This window comes from Oreochromis niloticus, linkage group LG11, assembly GCF_001858045.2.
Source record: "Oreochromis niloticus isolate F11D_XX linkage group LG11, O_niloticus_UMD_NMBU, whole genome shotgun sequence".
NCBI classification, from domain to species: domain Eukaryota; kingdom Metazoa; phylum Chordata; class Actinopteri; order Cichliformes; family Cichlidae; genus Oreochromis; species Oreochromis niloticus.
Window position 1 is genome coordinate 35,944,564 of NC_031976.2, and position 22,993 is coordinate 35,967,556.

Genomic DNA, 22,993 nt, shown 5'->3' on the forward strand with positions numbered 1-22,993 from the left:
CGGCTGTCTGAAATCAAACAGGCTGTTGAGAACAGCAATGACACCTTTGCCAATGTGCCATCAATTAGCCTTCCAACGATTGCCCGGCTTTTGAAGAAGCACCAGGTTTCCATGAAACAAATTTACTTGGTTCCTTTTGAGAGGAACAATGTCCGGGTGAAACAACTGCGTTCAGAATATATTCAGGTACAACACTAAACTGGCATGCAATTACTGTAACAGGACGCTGCTGTGAATCAGCACAAGTATATTTTCATTGATGAGGCCGGTTTCAATCTGGCAAAAACTAGATGCAGAGGACGTAACCTTATTGGACAAAGGGCTACCATCCAAGTCCCTGGACAACATGGGGGAAACATCTCAATGTGTGCAGCTATATCTGAAGATGGTGTGGTAGGCTGTAGACCAGTTCTAGGGTCATACAACACTGAACACCTGAGAGTGTGTGGGTTTTTTTTTTTTTTTGTTTTGTTTTTGTTTTTTGTTTTTTTTTTAATGAACTGGAGCAGGCCTGTCAGGGAGAAGACATCGTCTATGTTGTTGTGTGGGACAATGTCAGCTTCCACCATGCACAGCTGGTTCAGGAATGGCTTCAAACACATCCTCGCTTCATGACCCTCTATCTTCCACCATATTCCCCTTTCCTCAACCCAATTAAGGAATTCTTCTCTACATGGAGGTGGAAGGTGTATGATCGCCATCCCCATGAGCATGTCTCCCTTCTTCATGTGTGAAGCTTGTGGTGATATAACTGCTGAGCAATGTCAAGCCTGGATTCGTCATGCCAGGACATTTTTCCCACGGTGCCTGAACAACGAAGACATCCACTGTGATGTTGATGAAAATTTATGGCCCAATGTTAATGACCGGCTTGATTAATTGTGTAAAAGTGATAAGAATAAAATAACATAAAAATATATTATGCTTATGTAAATGACTTGTTGTTTTTCTCCCTTTTTCGTGTGTGTGTGTCTGTGTGTATGTATATGCGTGTGTGTGTATATATATATATATATATATATATATATATATATTTTTTATTTTTTTTTATGTCTGAACATAAGTATAATATTTGCTGTGTACAGTTTTACAGTTCAGTTACACTCATTCATCACCAAGGACAATTTGAATCGCTTACCTTGTATTATTTGCTCCTGAATGAAGTGATTGGTAAAAGTACTAAGTTGAAAAAAGAGCTTACTGTTTTGTTTGGGTGATTAAAGCAAATGTTCTCAAAATATATCACAGTGATCATGTGTTCTGATACAATGATTACGTGGAATGTAAATATGTGCAAATGCAATGAAATCATGACATCAGATTTGAAAGAATAACTAGTGGTGTTACAAATGTGAGTTTTGTACTGAGAGATTTAAAAATGCACACTTTAGTTATGAAAATGGTGCCAAACCAATTTTAAAAAAAAACTGTATAAAAGAATTTAGGGGTGAAATAAGGTTTTGAAATACCTACATTTCCCGTGATGCATTGCGATCGGACCCGGAAATGAAAACCGAATCAGCTGACTTGGTTGTGTGTTTCTGAGCAGTTTGGGCACTTTAAAGCTCCTCGTCGCGTCCCGTAAACTGAATAAGTGTTATTATATTTGATCTCTTATATCGGAGGGTGAACAGCCATGTTACGGCCGAAGGCGCTGACGCAGGTTCTCAGCCAGGCGAACACAAACGGAGTCCAGAGCACTCTGTGAGTACGGCGAGCTAGCCGCAAGCTAGCCACATGCTAACTGCTGCTGGAGTTTCAGCGGTGCATTTTTTGACGATTACATATAAATTTAAAGGCAATACACATGTTAAGTCTTCTGAATATTCTCTAAAACTGAATATAACCCCTGCGGGACGAATAAAATGTTATTATATCAAACAGTGTGTATCTTGCATAGAGGAGCTGCTGATGTTTCACAACCAGCACAGTCTGTTTGGAAGTGTTCAACACAAAATTCAAGTTACTTTATTATATAGTCAGTGTGTCTGATCATTATCTCAGTCTCAGTATAATGTCCCAAATAATTGATATAGGTTCATGTCAGGCATTTCCCCCCACAGGGGTTTAATTTCCTTAAGCATAAAATAAACAGTTGTTTGTCAAATTTCCAAAAATAAGTAGGTAAACAATGTTGTCCTAATTTTATATCAAAATAATATACAATTACAAACTACAATAACTGTGTTTATGTAATGGTATATTCCACCAAAGAGGAAAAAGGGCATCAGATATGTACTAAAACGATTTTTTTGTGTGTAAGATAATACAGACTGTGACTATATGTTGATCAGTTGTGTTTACGCGAGTTGGTGTCACCAAAATTCCTCTTTGAAAAAGAAAAAGAAAATCACACCTTTAGAATCAACAACTCGTGCTATTAAAATTGTGCAAGTAGTCATCACTATTTTCTGTCATGAGTTAGTATATGACACCACTTATATATGCTTTTAAAGGGAATAATAATAATTTAAAAAAAACCTTTTGCCACTGCAGGGCTTCTTTATCCTTCAAGCTCCCGGACCTCTACCAGAGGCCTGGGAGCTTTTAGGGTCCTGCACAGTATCTTTGCTGCTCCTAGGACTGTGCTCCTCTGGACAGAGATCTCCGATGTTGTTTCTGGGATCTGCTGGAGCCACTCGCCTAATCGCACCGAGTGCTCTGTTACCACTGGGACCACTGTACATATGGTGTTTTTGTCCTGACTTTCACAGTAGTCCTAAACTACTTAAACAGACTTGCCTAGTAAAATGGTGTAGTAAGAAATCCTATACAAATAAAATACATTTTCGTGTAGTATACACCTTAGTTAGAGTATATATTATGTTTAGTTGATAACTTTGTCTGTGCTCTGAAAGTTATTATATTAATTTAATATTAATCTGCTGGTTATGTGGTTTCTCACCAGCTTACTGAATAATGAAGGCTCACTCCTGGCGTACTCTGGGTACGGGGACACCGACGCTCGAGTGACAGCTGCTATCGCCAGCAACATCTGGGCAGCTTATGACAAGAACGGCCATCAAGCCTTTAATGAAGACAAACTCAAATTCATTCTCATGGATTGTATGGTAAGACATGCTGTTCCCCCATCTTTTATTACTTTTTTTTTCAGGTATATGTGAAAGATTTGTGTGATGTGGGAAAAAGTGGAGCCATCATTAAGTAATAAACTGAGATACTGTGGTCTTCTTGCCTTTAACATTGTCGTTCTCAGGAGGGAAGAGTGGCCATTACTCGTGTCGCCAACCTGCTGCTGTGCATGTACGCCAAAGAAACGGTGGGCTTCGGGATGCTTAAAGCCAAGGTGAGAGTTTAAACTCCTGCCTTTTCATGAGATAATGTTTCATATTCTGAATGTGGATCATCAACAACCGTTACTGTTTCTATTAATGATTTAGGGCCAGGTTTGAAAATACTGGAAATTTACTCATATAAAGTAAAAGTTCTCTTTGTTGTCAATTTGTGAGTTGTTTTTTTAAGTTAAAAAAAAAAAAAGAAATTTAATTAATTTACAATATTTATCAAATCCATAAGTAGTTAATTATATTATTAAGCATCTGAGACAATAACTGATTTCCCATCATGTTTTTTAACTATTTTAAGTGGACTTTACATGCACACTAAGTATTCTAGTCAAATCTAAATGGACAGGAAAAATAGAAACCTTAACATTTTGAATTTGGCAGCCGGCCGGTGTCTGTGACGCAATTGAATCAACAGTTTAATATACTGATTCTGTAACTGACAGTTATTGCCTATCATGCTTTTCGAAAGCCTGTGAAATGTCACTAAATACTTTAATTTTCTCCGACTGGCAGGTTTAAATTCAGTTTACTGTAAAGTTTTAAAAAAATCTTCTTAAATCAGCGTAAACATTGTAATGGTAATAAGCAGCTACTGAAAGTATTAACCTTCTGCTATTGTCAGTGCCTGTGATTGAATATGAATGATCGCTGTACTTTTATGTCGCTTTAAATCATATAAAAGCACTCACATGCAAAAACCAAATAAAGAATAAAGACTCTTATTTTGAGCCTCCAGACCAGCTGAGAATGGATTTAATATTTAAACAGCTGAGGGTAAAGTGTGGCTCATTATTTGTTTGCACATAAATACAAGGAAACAATGAGGATTTTTATTTATTTTTTTTTTAGCTTTTTGTGTTTTTAATTTTACCTCCACTTTACTTCAGAGTTCTTTCACGGAGGCAGAGGATTTCTGCTAATGAAGGAAGTTCAGCAGTTGGATGTAATTTGGCAAAACATGCTTTTAGTTTAACAAACGTCTGACTCAGAAGTAACAGTGAACTAGTCCTTCTTATGAGGAGTTCAGTATGACTGAGCTTTGTTTTTGTTTGTTTTTTTAAGACTCTGTGTCCGTCTTTTTGAATGTGCATCCAGTTTTTCTTTGCCACTTTTCCCAGTCAGCATACCCTTCAGCTAATCTGCTGACACAGCCTCCGGAGGCTAACTAGTCTTGTGTTGTATTCAGGACGTCAAGGTAACAGATAACAGATGTCTGAACAAGGCAAGACTTTCTGTTCTATTTGTTTTCCATTGTGGATAGATTCAAACAAGCTGATTTATTAAAAAAAAAAAATAAATACTACATCACTAAATTTCCTTCTTCCAAGAAAGCAAAATTTTCTTGTGAGTTCATGACATGTCACAAGAGACATTTAAAATTTAGTCTCAGTCACATTCTTAATGATAATGAATAACATTTATGAGCTGAAAACATGTCGCCCACTCATCATTTAACAGTTATGTTGATCAAAATTAAAATTTGATGTATCGAGTCAAATATCACCTCAGAGCTGTATCCAGATGTCATAACGAAATACAGTTTGTCTTGTTCACATTAAAGAGTTTCATGTCAGAAGGTTGTTATGCAAGTAGAATTTATATTGGTTATTTATAATAATACTTTGTTATTCTGAAAAGATATGTGTTTATTCCAAACATAACTGTGCTGTGTGTGTTGTGTTGTAGGCAGAAGCACTGGTCCAGTATCTGGAGGAGCCTTTAACTCAAGTGGCTGCGTCGTAGTCGAGATGTGACTCACACTCTGGATGCTTATGTCATGTGATCCATGTGATCCATTCATGGACTACTGTGCCACTCTGCTTGTTCACTAAATGCATAATGCATATATGTCAATGAATGGGCAAGCTTTTGTTTGTGTGCGTGTGTATATATGTATCTATGTGTGTTTGTCCTAAAAAATTACCAACTTGTATGGTGTGTAACTCTTTCGCTCGCTTGTGAATAGATTCCCTTCAAAATTTGGCTAAATTTGTCAGCTGAAATGATTCCATTATCAAACGTTCCCACAGTCGAGTCGTTCATTTGCAGCTTGCGCTCAGGCATGCTGATCAAGGTTACACAGAAATTTGAGCATTTTGAAACTTATCAGGAGCTCAAATCTCATGAAAAGAGAAATGTATGTGGAAACTTTGAACTTTCTTGAGCTGCAGTTCAGAATGATTGTATTATTTCAGAGGTGTTAAATAAAAAAATGTACATTCAAATTCGCACATTCTTGTTTGTTCTTTACGCTGACGTGACAGAGAGGAATGATGGAGGAGTAGATGTATATTAAAACTTAACAGTGTGATGTACACAGGGCTTAAAAAAATTAAAATGTGGTCACAACCTGAAATAAACATGCCAAAAAAAACTGAACATGCATTTTAAAATTTTGACCCAGAATCACTGGAATTAGTTTCAATGACAAATTCTTACGAGGCGGGGTTGACGAGCCGGGACTCGCGCTGCCTTGCTTAATTTTTCCTGGCACCACAGAAGAAGACGTGATGGAAACATGGGGCGGAAAGGGTAACATAGTATGCTTCCACCTACAACAAGAATCCAGAAAACACAAGTTTCACTACTTTATTGTTCCAGCGCTCAGTGGCTGGGTAAATGGCTGCTTTTGTTCTTTATGCACAGGTATTGAAACATGACAGATCACACTGAAATGTTGGCGCTAAAAAACTGCTGAAAGAATGAAATTGGTTCAGCTTATATTTTCATTTTTAAGGTTACAGTTTGTCTGAATCATCATGTTTTACATTTTAAAAAGAACCAAATGCAAAAGAACAGAACATTTTAATAAAGCTTTCTGATGCACAAAAAAGTGCTTGCTTTCAGAACACAGAGTCCAAAACACCACGCAAAAAGAAATAAACAAAAGCAGTGAGACAATTACAGAAGTACAAAAGTAAGACATTAAACCTTTAAGTAAAGTGACTCAGGGAAACACGAAAGTACCATAAAGTGGCAATAATCTCAGCAACACTGACACGTTACTCAGGCTGCTGTCTGTATCTCGTTTACCTTGTTACATGCATCTATCGTTTTATCAGTTCAGGGTCACAGTGGGTCTGGTCATCTGTATTTATGAGATTTCAAAAAAAGTTGTGAGGCCACAGGCAGCATATTTTCATGGAAGCACATAGAAACAGCTGTTCATTCAACAACTTTAACTTCTTATTGAACCCTTTAATTCTAATGTGTTTTTATACTCTTAGTCATTTTATTTTGATTGACTTCATCTGTTTTCTTTAAATGTACATTTTAAACAGAGGTTTTTACACATCGGGATTTCATTTGTTTCTTTTGCTGCGTGTGACTATTTTCTAGTGACCTACAATTATTTTTATATTTTAATTGTATACACTGGTATCATATCTGTGCTCTCAGCAGTCACATCGTCCTCCCATTTGCTGTTATCACTCTCAACAGGCGACTGATTTATTTGCTGCTCGAAGGAGACAAAACTCTTTAACGAGGGAGACGTTTCACTGAATACACAAGCTGAGTATCATCATTTCTTTAAGTATGTTATTTTGTTTTTCTATAAAGTACCATTTAAGAAAAATACTGAGTGATATTGGGCTATTACATTTCTTTTAGTAATGACTTGATGATGTTGTGTTCAATAGTAATTACCAGTCTTCTCATTATCTACAAGCAGCTGTGCATTAATTTGTCCTCTCGGAAACACATTTGTGATGAAAAGTGAAAGCTAAAACTGAGCTAAACCTTTTACACTGATTTTAGAAAGTCGATTTTAACTTAAAGAAAGTCTCTTTGTTGTCTGCACTGTGGTTTGGGGGGGAAAGTGTGACATTCAGGCCAAAAGGGTGGAATTTCTGCTTATTTGGTCTGTTAATGTCCAGGAGCTTGACCGGACAGGATGTGCAGTGACAGGTGTGGTGATGCAGGGTAAGGTTTTTTGAAGGAGCATGTGAGCTCTGTTTCAGGGCAGTTTCGCTTCCTGGAGCCGTCTCCTCCACCAGGAGGCGTTTGAGAGTCCGCCTCAGCTGTACCTGCCACTGGCCCCACCTGTCCAACCTGCCGTGCAGTGACTCCATTATTTGGACACACCTCCACTGCTGCTCTGCCTTTCCCTGACTCAGACCCCGCCTGCTGCAGGAGAACGACCTGGATACGCTCCACATGTCCTGTTTAAACAAGTCAGCTTTCTCTTAACTCACACGGGAGGGGAAGGCTAGTGAAGGTCAGGAAAGCTGTTGACTGCCACTCATGTTAAAACCTTTTTTGCTGGCAGTTTCTTGCCTGAAGTCAAACTGATTTTGGTCTCTGCTCAGTGTCATCTTACATCCTGTGATCAGACTGCTGTAAACTGGGAGGCAGCAACACTGAATGGACAAAACATGGGGTCAGATGAGGCTTACAACTTTGTCTTTAAGGGTGAGTACAAATCCTTGTGCATGCTTTAGTCAATCATAGGCATATTCCCAAAGAGTTAGAAAGGTATCGCACAGTAATGTCCAATCGGACTTTAATTATACTTCCTTGTTTATGATTAACTTGGTAGTTTCCAGGAACAGGAGCAGAGGAGTATGCATGATTGTGTGTCAACAGAATGCAACAGATCAGTAATAAACGGTACACAGTGATGCGTGACAGTGTGCATGTACAGTACGTCTCTGGATGTAAGCAGCTCAGTCAGCTGTTTGAAATATTTGATCCAGGTGAAATACAACAAAGCCGAGCAGTACTGCAGTGATATCATCCTTTCAGCATATTGTTTCTGCAAGCGGACATGCATAATAGGGGCCATTGTTCAAATCAGGATGTGAACTTTCATTCCTGCTTGTCAAAATACAGTGTCAACAAGAACCAGTCTACAGATGTCACGTTAGTAAACCTTCACTATGTTCTGTTATTAAAAAACATCACCTGCTTCAGCTTTGATAGCATGTTTTAATAATTTTATTTAGAATTCAGTCTACACAACGTATTTGCTCTATACTGCTTTTCCACTCGAATGCGAAGTCAGTTCCCACTTGGTGGCATTTAAGGACCAGCACATGTTTCAACCGAGTGGACACAACCAGGGCAATAATAATAATATTAATAATAATGAAGACAACTAACAGCCTGGCAGTGACCAAAGCGCTAATGTAGAAGCTTGAAAAAGCAGAATGCAAAACCAGTGGGTGACCTCACCGTGCCTGTAGACATCTTTTATATACAGTCTATAGATTCACATTTACATTCAAAATTTACATTCAGGAAGTCGGGGCTGTTGCTATGGGCAGTGAATTTTTTATTTTTTTTTGCTTAAGTCATTTCCATACACACTGACTTCATTTATTCCAACTTTGGTACCGTCTTCTTTCACAGACTCCCAGTTAATGGAAAAACTAATATCCTGCTGCTTAAGGTACTGGATTTCTCTTAATGAGCTCTTAATTAGAGGTGTTGTTAATGATGTTAATTCCGAGCTCCCCATCTTTATTCTTGGAATTAAAGTAGCTTTGCATGATTCATGCTTGGGCCTTGAGTCAGCCCCTCAGTTTTAGCTTCCCTCTCATTAAGAATGTATTAATTTTTTTCTGAACGTCTTCCCCTCTCGGAGAATGGTGGAACAGCACAGTGGGTCTCCTGCATCCACAGCCAGAGAGAGCAACCCACTCTCTGTGACATCATATCCAAGAAAAGAAAAAAAACCAGTCTGAAATGTACCATCATGCTAGTGTAAGTTTCCTCTTTCATATAAATGTGAGAGTCCGCTGGAGTTCAAACGCTGTAGCGAGTGAACATGAAGCCCTGCAGATGCCCATGCTCCGCCCATGCTCCGCCCATGCTCCTGACAGTTTTTTGTGGCCAGATGGACGAGACTGCAGAACACTACAGTGCACCATATACTTCACCTCGTACTTCAGTGTAATAGGCAGGACAAGTCATAATAGCAGGCTTTTATTTATTAAGATGCTACAGCAACTATTCATCCTCCACACACTGACCCCCTGCCTCAGGTCTACATTTGCCTCCAAAGGCACTGGGATCACACACAGACTCACCCAGCAAATTTTATTATTATGGATTATAGAGCATTATGGTGTATGTCCTAACACTCTGCGTCCATATTCCCAGATAAAATCAGAACGACTGAAATAGAATCTTAAAAATGATGACACAGCTTTGCCATAAAAACTCTCAGGTTGGATAATAAAGGCTTTAATCTTTAAACACTTCAGAGGACAACGGGGGCTTTGCACAACTGCATCAATCAATAAACATTTATTTTAACCAAAGCATGCAGGCGTGTGTTGGCTACTCCTTCCACAGTGTTTTCACAGCAGACATTTTAATTTATCAGTGCACAGCCACAAGTGAATTCATCACATTAATGACTCCTGTCTTCTGCTTAAGGAAAGTCCCAGCACTGAGAATGCTGGCTCACTGGACCAGTTTACTGAAACACTTAATGAAGCTGGGGTCATTGTTAGTGTAGTGAAATCCATACCTGTGCTTTTCCTGCTTTGACAAGACAAATAATCTGTTGTGAAAAAGGCCTGCAGGCAATGAGATGCAAATAGTAACTCTCACAAAGGGGTAGCGTGGTGGTTTGTGCTGCCGTCTGACTGCATCACTGTTCTGGGTTTGAACCTGCTGGTCTGTATTGAGACTTTTCCAGCTTCCCCAGATTTCTGCCAAAGGCCAAAGGCATGCTGGCCAGTTGGTTAATTGGCCTAAGGTGTTAGCAAACATGGGTGTATCTTCAGATATACACAGAGTATCATTATACCCTAAATAGTGCACTAAAAGTATCTAACTGTGCCTCATGAAACGTAGTGTGCAACCAGTGGTCACCATCCAGTCATTGTAAATGATCATGCATCATGCTGAAAGACAAATTACTGCATGCACGAGGAGCGAGAGTATTTGTGTTCATAAAAAGAGCTCTTACCAAAAGAAGGTTTTAAAAATCTTTTTTCCCTGGAAGTTTTGCTTCTCATGGACACTCGTTATTGAACCATTGATTTTCACATCAGAAATTTCAGGAACAGCCACAGTGAAGGGATGTTTCTCTGGCTGATAAATGTTAACAAACTTTCCAGGAAACCAAATCTACCAAACCAAAACTAGTAGCCTTTTTCAGCGTGTGTGCAGGCTTCCATCCATCCAATGATTCACTGATAGCTTAAAGAAACTAATCAGTGAAATCAGTTTGAGCAGATTTTTGGAAAAGGAAGTATTGTATTAGTGTTCCTGTCTCGTCGTTTTGCCTAAAACACTTTGCTGTATAAATTTAAGTAAAATTGGGTAATTAGATATTAAAATTAATTAACAGGCTTATGTACATACTAATATTGAGTCTTTAAAATGAATATGTTGGATGCCATTATGAACATTTAGTGTGGTTTTAGTATTGTGAAGCATAACTGTAATCTGAAGGCAGGGTTGAGAGGACACACACATTTGTCCCCCAATAAAATTATGAATTATGATTACAAAGGTGCAAAAGTAAATAAAACAATATACAAGAAAAGAACACTACATACATTATATACATGATATTTGGGTTACAGGAAGCATTGTGGGGGTGTGTACAAGGGCATCGTAATAAAATATAATAAATAATAAATAAGGGTGGAAGGACTATTACTGAATCAGAGTTATGCAATAGTTTTTTCTCTTTGTTTTTGCTAGTTTGCTGACTAATCTTAAGCTAATGTTGCCTTCCTCCTTAGATGTAAAACCAGTTGAAATGTAAAGCATTTGCGACATATTTTGAAACTGCAGAGAGTTTTGAGCATGGACACAAATCTTGCAAAATCATATCTGAGTTATAAGGTCCAGGTGTTTATAAATGACAGCAGGTTTGGCTCTACGTGCATATTGAAGCAGGCTGCTGCTCAAACAAAATAAAACTGATATCAGACAGAAGCCTCAACTCTCACAGGACCAAAGAGTTAATCATACCCACATGTGTGCTAACTCAGGAGGGATAATATTAAATAGAAAAGCTGAGAATAATTACATGAAATGGTACAGATGCCAGAGAACTTCATGCCTGATTTTTATTTTTCTTAAAGAAACAAACAAACACACAAAAAGAAGCATTTCTACCATAAACATGTACAAATTCCAAATTGGTGAATAAAATTTCAGCAAAATGCCTTAAATGAAGTGTTTCCTAGGGGACGACCAGCAGACCACAAGCTCCTCCCACTGCTGTAAATGAACCCTACATTCACCTCGTAAAGGTGTTTAGTTTCAACCTGCAGCAGCACTGTGTGCATTACAGCAGCTACATTTCCAGGCCTGAAGGTCATGAAAGCAAAGTGAAGCAATCAAGTGAAAATTTAAGGTTTTGGTCTCCTCGGGATCAACAAACCAGACCGGCCACACGCTTGAAGGCCGCTTGTCCTGTGTTGCTATGGAAACATGGGGTATTGTTTGCATTAGAAGTTACTCAGTAGTCAAGGAGAAAAGGGGGGGAGTGCAAGCAGCACACTTATCTTGGTGAACAATAACCTAAAATATTCTTCAGCAGGACCTCAGACTTCAGGTCAAACATATGCACGTGCTTACTTATTTGTCTTTTTAGATTTTATGGGACCCAGCAGGTGCTAAGGGGCAGAAAATAGCACTTTTTATGTCCTGTGGCTCACAGAGTTAAAAAAGAAAAAGAAAAAAAGAAAACAAATCATTTTCAAACCCTGAATGATGAGGAAACAGCAGTGTGGAGAAAACAATCTCTCAGAATTTATTAGCTTTTCTGCAGCTTTCAATAAATCCAAAACAGCAGATGGAGTTTTGCTCAGTTGTTGGTGGGTTTTGTTGGAGTTCTTTTTTGCATTTTCGAAAGCTGTTGGCCATGTTAGACAAGGTTCAAAGTTCATTCGCAAGCCTTAGAAAAGAAGAAAAGTTAAGAAAACAGTCTCACTCGGCAGTTAAATTAGTAACTGCTCTGGCATTTTAAATCACACCAGCTTTTTCAGCAGATGGAGGTGGAAATTTACACATTGCATGACTGGGCAACCCTACACTGATGATGAAGAACAGTTACTAATAACTAGATCTTATGGTGAGATAGTTTTCTCAGCATTTAGCGTGGTAGTGGGGTATTGCTACAGCTCCAATAGCGTGTTCATGCAGTCAACAGTTTGCTGCTATCAAGGCGAAGATCAGTTTCAAAAACTGATCACGTCTTTACTTTAAATATCTTCAACCCTGCTGAGAGTCTGTCTCTGAAAAAGTAGTTTTCAGGATATGTATGTTTAAACTGGCAAACGCTGAATTTAGTCTTCTGATAAAAATCTTGAAGTACTTTAGAGTCCCAGTAACTGCACATATACACAAAATCTTACTCTTTTAATGTTTATCTTTCGTTATTTGAGACATTCTGGAATTTAATGTTCTATGTAGTTGCAGGGGGAAATAAGCTGTTCACGTTTGTAATAGTTAGATTGATGAACGGGGGTGGGCAATTAATGTTTCCAACGGGCCATATGAGAGCCTGGGACTGCTGTGGAGCGCCGCACCACTAAGCTGAACTCAATTCTGCCCAAATTTATTACATTTAACTTGTATAAGCTTACTGGTATGGCCCTCCTGGGACAACAGTCCCAGTTTACTGCACACCCCTGTTTGCAAAGGCAAGACTTACCACTCAGCAGCTGTCTTTGTAGAGCTCCATGAAACTTATTTGGGCAGTAATTTTAAAACATTATTACAATGTAACTTTTACTTTAATATTCACTGGGACATCATAGACTCACTAGTCATATATGTAATAAATAAATAATACTTTTGTAGAATCATCTCATTCTTTGAGATGTGTACACCCAGACATCATGCATTTCTTTGTTGTGGACAGCTGGTCACTATAGCGGTCAGTCCAGGCTCTGGTTGCCCAGGTAAACCATCTCTGTCATTGGTAGGGTATTTAGTTCACCTCAAACTTAAGAAAAGTTTCACTAAGCCACTGAATAACTTCTTGCATTGATGTTTCTTCACAATGTGCATGGATAGAAATGGCTTAGAAACATTTCACTTAGAAACTCTTTACAAAATGACATTTGATGCACTGAGTAGGTTTAGTTTTACGGGACAACATTGCTATTTGTTTGCCTCTTCAGTCTTTTTTACACTAATCTAGATAAAGATAAAATTACAGATAAAGTTAAAGATACAGAAAAACTAAATTTTTTCAGAGCCACAACCAAGCAGGCAGACAACAGGCTGAGATTAGAAACAAGATGGGGTTAACAAATATCAAAAACAGTATGTCATAATTAATGGCTTTGGAGATGTCATAACACCTTGGCTCACTGAATCTACAGCAGTTAGGTGTAACTTCATCTTATCCAGTTATTCACTGGTCTCATTTCTTCTGTTTTCTTTGTGTGGTCATACTTTTTTATCTTTGTCAATTAAGCCAAGCCCCTTTTTTCTCTCTGAGTCAGCTACTTAACAACTGAAACCCAAACATTAGTCACTGAAATGTGCACAGGGGGTGTCTGTGTTACTTCTCCTGTTTACTCAGTAGGTAGGTTGCTCTGGCAAAAATTAAAGGAAGTAGCAGTTGAACTCGTTCCACCTGATTTGGAATAACTTTGCAGATGGTTTTATTTCCAAAAACATTGGCTTGTTCGTGGAAAAGAGAAAAAAAGACCCCAAAGGCTTTCAGTTTTCCAGGAGGGAAACGTGTGTTTCACAGAATTTACAAATGAAGGAGAAAAAAAACCACAATCTGTAGCGCATTAAAAAAACATATATTTTATTTTTTTTAAATATTAATCAGTCACACCAAGAACAGGGAACAGCCCAGAAAAAGTTTAAGATCTGTGTGCTGCACAGCTTCACTAAAAAATAAAAACACTGCTTAAAGCCAAAATTAGATAAAAACTGTGAAAGGAAAAATAAACTGTCACGCTTATTTACTGCTGTTAATAAATCAAAAAAGCAGCTGATGGTACAGCCAGCCTCTCGTCCAGTGTACACTGGGATATACTCAAACCCCACAAACTATAACTAAGCAGAGGCGTTTAACTCTGTTTGCCCTCTTTCACCATGAAGTTATTTCCTGATTGTGCAATTAGCCCAATGTCAGACAGCAAACACTGTGGATTTATGGAGCAACTACAGAAGACACACCTAGGCATAAGACAAAAATGGTTGTAAAGGATGAAGTGGATCTCAGGGGATTGGCTTTGTTAGTTTTGCAATGGCTGAGTACAGGCCTTCAAGAAAAAAATGAATGTCTAATTAAAATTGCTCTCTGTTTTTTGCAGTGGTTTTAATAGGAGAGTCTGGTGTAGGAAAGAGCAATTTGTTGTCCCGCTTCACCAAAAATGAATTTAACCATGACAGTCGCACAACCATCGGGGTGGAGTTCAGCACACGGACAGTGCAGCTCAACAACTTCACCATCAAAGCTCAGATCTGGGACACTGCTGGGCTGGAGCGATACCGGGCCATCACATCTGCGTGAGTATCAAGACCCAACACAGCTTTAAATATTGTACACAATATGAATGTAACACTTCCAAGCACCCTAAAAAGACAGAGTCCACCGTAAAATACAGTTTACATATATTTTATCTTGTTTGCAGAACTACATATATCTATACATATCTATATATAAAAAAATACAAAAAAAAAAACACCCAGCACGCCACTGTGGGCGGTTTATCCTTCAAGCTCGGGTCCTCTACCAGAGGCCTGGGAGCTTGAGGGTCCTGCGCAGTATCTTAGCTGTTCCCAGGACTGCGCTCTTCTGGACAGAGATCTCTGATGTTGTTCCCGGGATCTGCTGGAGCCACTCGCCTAGCTTGGGAGTCACCGCACCTAGTGCTCCGATTACCACGGGGACCACCGTTACCTTCACCCTCCACATCCTCTCGAGCTCTTCTCTGAGCCCTTGGTATTTCTCCAGCTTCTCGTGTTCCTTCTTCCTGATGTTGCTGTCATTCGGAACCGCTACATCGATCACTACGGCCGTCTTCTTCTGTTTGTCTACCACCACTATGTCCGGTTGGTTAGCCACCACCATTTTGTCCGTCTGTATCTGGAAGTCCCACAGGATCTTAGCTCGGTCATTCTCCACCACCCTTGGGGGCATCTCCCATTTTGACCTTGGGACTTCCAGGTTATACTCGGCACAGATGTTCCTGTACACTATGCCGGCCACTTGGTAATGGCGTTCCATGTATGCCTTGCCTGCTAGCATCTTGCACCCTGCTGTTATGTGCTGGATTGTCTCTGGGGCATCTTTACACAGCCTGCACCTGGGGTCTTGCCTGGTGTGATAGACCCCAGCCTCTATGGATCTTGTGCTCAGAGCTTGTTCTTGTGCTGCCATGATTAATGCCTCTGTGCTGTCTTTCAGTCCAGCTTTGTCCAGCCACTGGTAGGATTTCTGGATATCAGCCACCTCCTCTATCTGCCGGTGGTACATACCGTGCAGGGGCCTGTCCTTCCATGATGGTTCCTCGCCTTCCTCCTCTTTCTTGGGTTTCTGCTGCCTGAGGTATTCACTGAGCACGCTGTCAGTTGGGGCCATCTTCGTGATGTATTCGTGGATGTTTCTTGTCTCATCCTGGACTGTGGTGCTGACACTCACCAGTCCCCGGCCCCCTTCCTTCCGCTTAGCGTACAGCCTCAGGGTGCTGGACTTGGGGTGAAACCCTCCATGCATGGTAAGGAGCTTTCTTGTCTTTATGTCAGTGGCTTCTATCTCCTCCTTTGGCCAGCCTATTACCCCAGCAGGGTACCTGATCACGGGCAGGGCGTAGGTGTTGATGGCCCGGATCTTGTTCTTACCGTTCAGCTGACTCCTCAGGACTTGCCTGACCCTCTGCAGGTACTTGGTGGTTGCAGCTTTCCTAGCGGCCTCTTCATGGTTCCCATTCGCCTGCGGGATCCCCAGGTACTTGTAACTGTCCTCTATGTCTGCAATGTTGCCTTCTGGTAGTTCAGTCCCCTCAGTTCTGACTACCTTCCCTCTCTTTGTTACCATCCGACTACACTTCTCCAGTCCGAACGACATTCCAATGTCATTGCTGTATATCCTGGTAGTGTGTATCAGTGAATCGATGTCTCGTTCACTCTTGGCATACAGCTTGATGTCATCCATGTACAGGAGGTGGCTGACAACTGCTCCGTTCCGTAGTCGGTATCCGTAGCCAGTCTTGTTAATGATCTCACTGAGGGGGTTCAGGCCTATGCAGAACAGCAGTGGGGACAGAGCATCTCCTTGGTAGATCCCGCACTTGATGGTGACTTGTGCTATGGGCTTGGAGTTGGCCTCTAGTGTTGTACGCCACATCCCCATTGAGTTCCCCATATATATATATATATATATATATATATATATAGAGAGAGAGAGAGAGAGAGAGAGAGATAGATATATATATATAGATATATATATAGATATAGATATATATTTAATACTAAAATCCCACTAATAAATGTTGATTATTACAGAAAGTTCTGGTAGCTCACTGCCCATGCACATGCATAATAGGGGTTATTGTTCAAATTAGGATGTGAACTTTCATTCCTGCTTATCAAAATACAATGTCAACAAGAACCAGTCTGCAGATGTCGTGTTAGTAAACCTTCACTGTGAACAAGTTATGTTCTGTTATTTGTTAATTGACAGAAAATGTCCTTTTTTAAACTGTGGACTTGTAAAACAAATTACACATTTCTATAGTAGATAGTGAAAAGCACTTTCTTTAATTGTTTCTCTATTACTTTGGTGTAGCCTAAATGGCTACAAGGGAGGTCTTTATCCGTAGGAAAATCTGCACAATTTATGAACATACAGTTTATTTTTGCAAAGTCATCCGGTGTGCCGGTTTGAAGTCTGTGCCAGGCCATCTCTGACCTCCTGGCTTCATGTTTGCTTTACGTCATTTTCATAATTGTTTCCCATCTTTGGAGATATCAGTTGTGGAGACTCCTGTTGTTTTTCTTTACTTAAAATTGATGGGAAAAAAATGTCACTTTCATTGTGTTGTTCAAATTGGAAAAAATTACATTTGGAAAATTTGGCGGGAATGTCTCTTTTCAAAAATCATAACCAAGTTACTCAAAAAAACACAAATCCTTGATGTGATCACATTCCTGTAGGAACTACTTACTACTAAACTACACACACCAACTGTGTCCTTGTGCAGGAGGAGGCGTGACAAAAGTCCTGTGCTTGTGACAACAGGACACAAAGGCAACTCCCTCAGATGAGCTGTATTGACAGCTTGCTTCCCACTTGACCAGCGTAGTTGGGCTGAAACAGCTAAATTCACTAATGAATAGCGCTACAGTCCAGGGGAAAAATCATTACATTCTTTTTCCAGAACATCACATAATGCCTTTTTGTCAGGTGTCACCACAGTGTCACCATTATGCACAAGGTGTCTGTCAACATCAGTGTTGTCATACAACAGTCCCATTTTATAGCCCTACAAAGTCCACATTAGAAGGTTAGCTGTAACCTACAGTCATGTTTTATCTCATCTTCTTGCATGACCCAATTTTATCTAAGTCAGTGTATCAGTCCATATGGGATAGGGGAAACTAGAGACTCCAGTTTTCATAGGTCAGGGCAGGTTGCCATTCTATCTGAAGACTAACACATGCAGAAAACTGCTGGAATCAGTGTTTGTTAAAATCAACAATCAGTATGTGCAACTCTTGTCTTAAAAAAAGTTTATTAATCTAAACTGGTGGGAATAAGATAATGGTTCACATTGCAATCTTCTTTTGTCACTAATACGTGTTTTTCATTAAGAATGCATCTTAAAAATATGTGACTTTTATGCACACCTATAAACCAACACACACAATCCTTTTGCAGTCCACATGCTTGTTTTCCTGCTGCTTACTTGTTGAGCAAACCTGTATGTCGACATCTTAAGGCGGTGCTGTTATCAGCCAAAACACCCACAAGGACAGGTGCTGATCCTCAGTTACCTCCCGCATTACCTGAAAAACCACAAGCACATTCTTATCTCCATTCTCTTTCCAACTGGCACATTGAAAATCCACTTGTTAGGACAGTGATGTTTGAACACTCAGCCCTCAGTGCTTCTCTCTTCCAACTGATTCAGTATTTTTTTTTCTTCCCTAATTAAACTAGGAGGATTAAGAGTGTGGAAAAGGGTTTTAAAACAATAGAACCATGTCCGTTTTATTTTTAAGACACGGGGAAATCTGAGGATATGCTACACCACTGGATTAGCTCTTTTCTGACAGCGTGGCTTTTTGAGTAATTACTTGCCAACTTATTCCAGTATGCAAATTCTCACTCCCATGGAATTTCCCATTTGTGCTGTAACAAGCAGCTAAAACCTATTAAAGTGGAATTAATTATGCTGCTGGAAGAGGGGAGCAGAATTGTAATTGTCGGGGAAGTATTGACTGGTTCGTAACTTCAGATCAATCAGTAGTCATTAATTAATTTTTTTCAATGGACGTCGGCAGGAGCTGCCTATTATGCTTCCATACTGGCGACAGCTGAAGCTAATACCATAAGCACTTGAGTACATATGTCCATCTACTCCCTCCTCATGAACACGATGTCACTCTTGAGGAATTCATGATGGAGTACTGATGATTTTTAGTCTGATTTTTTTTTAAATCACTTTATATTCATCGCCGTCATTTAGCTGTTTAGTTCAAGCATAAAGATTTCTGTGTGTAACTGTAAAGGTTGCCTCATCCTAACAGGTATTACAGAGGTGCTGTTGGAGCCCTGCTGGTCTATGACATCACCAAACACCTCACCTACGAGAGTGTGGAGCGCTGGCTAAAGGAGCTTTATGAACATGCTGACCCCCACATTGTGGTAATGCTCATAGGCAACAAGAGTGACCTGGAGTCAGAGAGATCAGTGCCCACTGAGGAGGCCAAAGACTTTGCAGGTACAAAGTCAACAAGTGCTTAACCTAGAAATTAGTGCATGTGTTCTGTTCTCTTTACCGGTTAATGAGAATTTTTTGTGTTGCCCAACAAAACTGAAAACACAACATTTCACTTGAGAGAAAAGGTACAGAAAGGATTTCTGTGATTGCACAGAACCTGTCAGCTGTATGTTTGATGTCATTTCCTGTTTTTAACTACAACTAAAAGCAAAAATATGGTTTTAAACTGAGTTTGAAAGAAGAGGAGATTGAGATTTTAAAGAAGAACATGTTGATACAGTGTGAAATTCTACATGTTTCCGACATATAATAATGATCAAATGCAGCTTCAAACCCCAAGTATGTCAAAGAATTATAAAGACTGAGAAACTGAGCAAGCGAGAGAGTTTGTGCAGGAAATTATTATGGAGGCGATGCTTTTCCCTTACTGGTCTGGTAGCTGAGGAACGTCTGCACAGCTGACCAAATAATCAAAAAATCTCCTGGCTGACTTGGTTTTTGTTCAGTCATGTTACTCAGAAATGTTGCGCCTGCATTTCATTTCCAAAGCAAAACATCTTTGATGTTTTTCAAATGTTATCAACTTTTGTGAAAAATGATTATGTTTTCACTTTTGTGCTTGCTTTATTCGCATCCACGACTGCTGCAGAATTTAATTTCTGATAATTATGGAGACTATTACTGTGTCTATGAAATCAAGTCAAATTCTTGTTCAATTATTCTTTGTGGCTCTAATTTCCTATTGGTTGATTAAAGCTACAGTATGCAATGTTTTTATAGAGCGCATTTCGAATACCCCAATGTTAAAACTAGAGACATAATTTGATAAAAGTGAAAAATAAAATAAGCACAGATGTGAATTTAATCATGACCATTTGTATCATTAATAATACAGAGAAGAAAGGCCTTTTATTCCTGGAAACCTCAGCCTTGGATTCTACAAATGTAGAAGCAGCATTTACCACTGTCTTAGCAGGTAATATATACATATACATATATATATATATATATATATATTTACACATGCTTCATGTTTTTCTACTTTCCTGATATAAATGAATACTATTTCTCATCCTTTCAAAAAAAAAATGTGCATTTTGTGAATATTTACTATAAATTATGTATCTGTTACCCTTACTCTTACCAGTTTTTCTACTCCTATGGTCAGTTCCTCTTTCTAATATAGAATATGTTCCAGAAACAGCAGGAAATCCAGTGATATCTATTTATATCATGCTTTTCACAGACAAATGTTTTACAGAAGACAAACCCAAACAATAAAAATTAAATAAAGAAAAAGAAAAACAGGAAGGTAAGAGATCAAATAATCTAAAAGAATACATTAAATATAGAGTGAAAAGGATGAAAATGATCCCAATTAGAAGAAAAAGGACACAGTAAACAAAAGCCAGTGAAGAACAATGATAGCATTAAACGACAAAAGTGTAAATATAAGCAGAACTGACAAAACTTCACCTTTACTGCTTTTATAGGAATTAAGAGGTTGTTGCTACTCAAATGCACTTCAGCTGTCAGCTATCAGCTGATCATCAGCGAGTGTGACCACCTGTCTAAAAGGCTCGCAGGCCTGGAGCATTCAGGTGCCATGGAGGAAAGACATTTTGGAGAAGCAACTCCTGAGAAGGGTTATAAACCCGTTTACAAACAATTTAAAGTCCATCATTGTGCAGTGAGAAAGATTATTCACCATTTGAAATAATTCAAGACCAGATATTCCAGGAGGAGATGTCCCATCAAATTCACCCCAAGATCAGACCATGCAATACTAAAAGAAACCACAAAAGACTAAAAGCTACCTCTGAGGCTCTACGGGGCTCTGTTAGCATGTTAAAGGTTAGAACAAGAGTTGACAAGTGTGTCTTGTTTGGAACAGTAATCAAAAGAAAGCCTCTTCTCTTGCATCTGAACAAACCACACATTTTCTGGACAAATGTGCTTTGGATGGAGATGGAGATGTTTGGCTATGTTTGGTGCAAATCAAACCCAACATATCAGCACAAACACCTCCGACCAACTGTCAAGCACAGTGGTGGAGCCACATTTTTGAAAGGTTTGAGCGCTGATTATTACATAGCATAGAAATTCATTGTGGACGTGCCAATTATTGGTAAATTTCTAATCATAGCCTCCTATGGAACTATGATTGAAACTTTAGGTCTACTGGAATCACTAGAAGTACTACTAGAAGTACTGGTTTGGTGCTTTTTTTTCAATTACTTTTGTGCAGCCCAGAACCATGGTATTACTGGTGTATGTGTTTTATTTTGTTAACAACATTTCTACTTTTTCATTCTTTCTGTGCCATCATATTTATCAATTTCATGCCATTAGAGATTCACAAGAAGGTAAGCAGTAAGGAAGTGGTCCGAGGCCCCATGAGTGCAGTTACCCTGAACAGCCCAAAAGCAGAAGACACAGAGAAGAAGCCCTGCTGCAAGAACATTTGACCCCACCATCCTTCAGGACTCGGGCCTCACGGTGGGGGACTCCTCCTTGTGCCCCGAGCTGGAATTTGATGGAGGCAACCTCAGGCACCAGTATAAAAGCTTCTGGCTTGAATGCTGCAACTTTGAATTGACTGATTTAAGAGTGGTACAGCCGGCATGGTGGTAAGATGCATTCAAACAACAGTTGAAAATGTGAACAGATGGAGCTGGAAACCACCAGCAGTCTTTTAAGTTTCTTATTCACTACTGAACAAAGGTCAAAGGTGAAACTAAACTGTGTTACCTATCAGATTATTTATAATCCATTCAGGGAATTGAAGACACATCATAGTGTGTATGATGTCTAAAATATGAGGATACATGTTTCAATGTTTTTTCTTATAATCAGCAGCTTGACTGGTGGAAATGTTTGTATTCATTGTGAGTGTTGCTGTCACTGCTGAGCGTGTGCTCCAGCTGATTATCTATGATGAGACTGATTACATATCTGTTAAGAAATAAATGGAGACAAATTACCCACTTTGTATTTTTGTGTCTGTCCCTTTGTGGGTATTGTGCACCCATCTTCTGATGTCTGCTTCCAGCAAGATAACCTGCCATGTCACAAAGCTCAAACCATCTCAAACTGGTTACGTGAACACTAAAGGAATTCACTGTACCCAAATACCTCACCAACTGTTTGATGTTATCATGTCAATATGGACCAAAATCTGAGAAATGTTTGCAGTACCGTGATGAATCTCTGCCACACCGAGGCAGTCCAAGCTAATACTCACAAGGTGCACCTAAAAATGTGTCCACTGACGCTCTAAGCTCTGGAAACGATCAGTGAGGAGTGGCTCTGAGGGCTTTATCGTATATTTAAATCAGCAAATAACAATAATTTACAGAAAGCACATTTACATTGTTTTCAGTATAATTTCAACTTCCAGCTAGAGACTGAGGTCATAAAATCTTCACAAAAATGTTGAACTAATAACCCAAGTGAGCAGTAGGCCCATTTTCTCATAAAGGTTTTCTAACCAGAGGAGTTGCCTCCTGCTGGCCATTAGACAAAATGCAGGTTTAAGGACCCTCCACATTGACTTCACTGTTTAAATGCTGAGCCACATCAGTTTTTTGTAAATGTTTGTAACATCTGTGGTTTTCCTTAATGTCTTCAGAAATTAAGGACTATATTGTGATTATCCAATTCAGCTTTGCCAGGGCGATGGAGCTTATTCCAACCAGGCATGAGTCAGGGTACATCCTGGACAGGTCACAAGTCCATTACAGAGGTAACACACAGAGGCAGACAATATTAACACCTACGGTCAATTTACCATCA

The 22,993-nt window shown here is 39.3% G+C and overlaps 2 protein-coding genes and 1 long non-coding RNA gene across 3 annotated transcripts; 2 read left to right on the top strand and 1 right to left on the bottom strand.

Moving 5' to 3' along the window:
* Positions 1-1,484: 1,484 nt before the first annotated feature.
* Positions 1,485-5,394, top strand: lamtor2 (late endosomal/lysosomal adaptor, MAPK and MTOR activator 2). Its single transcript, XM_003451218.4, has 4 exons — positions 1,485-1,704; positions 2,909-3,071; positions 3,218-3,307; positions 4,995-5,394. Exons 1-4 carry the CDS (start codon positions 1,637-1,639, stop codon positions 5,049-5,051), a joined length of 378 nt encoding a protein of 125 aa, XP_003451266.1. The 5' UTR covers positions 1,485-1,636; the 3' UTR covers positions 5,052-5,394.
* On the bottom strand, positions 5,191-18,996 carry LOC112848277 (uncharacterized). The gene is made up of 2 exons (XR_003222314.1): positions 18,161-18,996; positions 5,191-5,860 (listed from the first exon to the last, which is right to left on the bottom strand). It is a non-coding gene; the product is annotated as an uncharacterized LOC112848277 (long non-coding RNA).
* Positions 7,399-22,190, top strand: rab25b (RAB25, member RAS oncogene family b). Its single transcript, XM_003451217.5, has 6 exons — positions 7,399-7,527; positions 7,619-7,721; positions 14,564-14,759; positions 19,005-19,198; positions 20,094-20,174; positions 21,551-22,190. The coding sequence occupies exons 2-6, from the start codon at positions 7,685-7,687 to the stop codon at positions 21,664-21,666; spliced, it is 624 nt and encodes a 207-aa protein (XP_003451265.1). The 5' UTR covers positions 7,399-7,527; positions 7,619-7,684; the 3' UTR covers positions 21,667-22,190.
* The last annotated feature ends 803 nt before the right edge of the window (positions 22,191-22,993 follow it).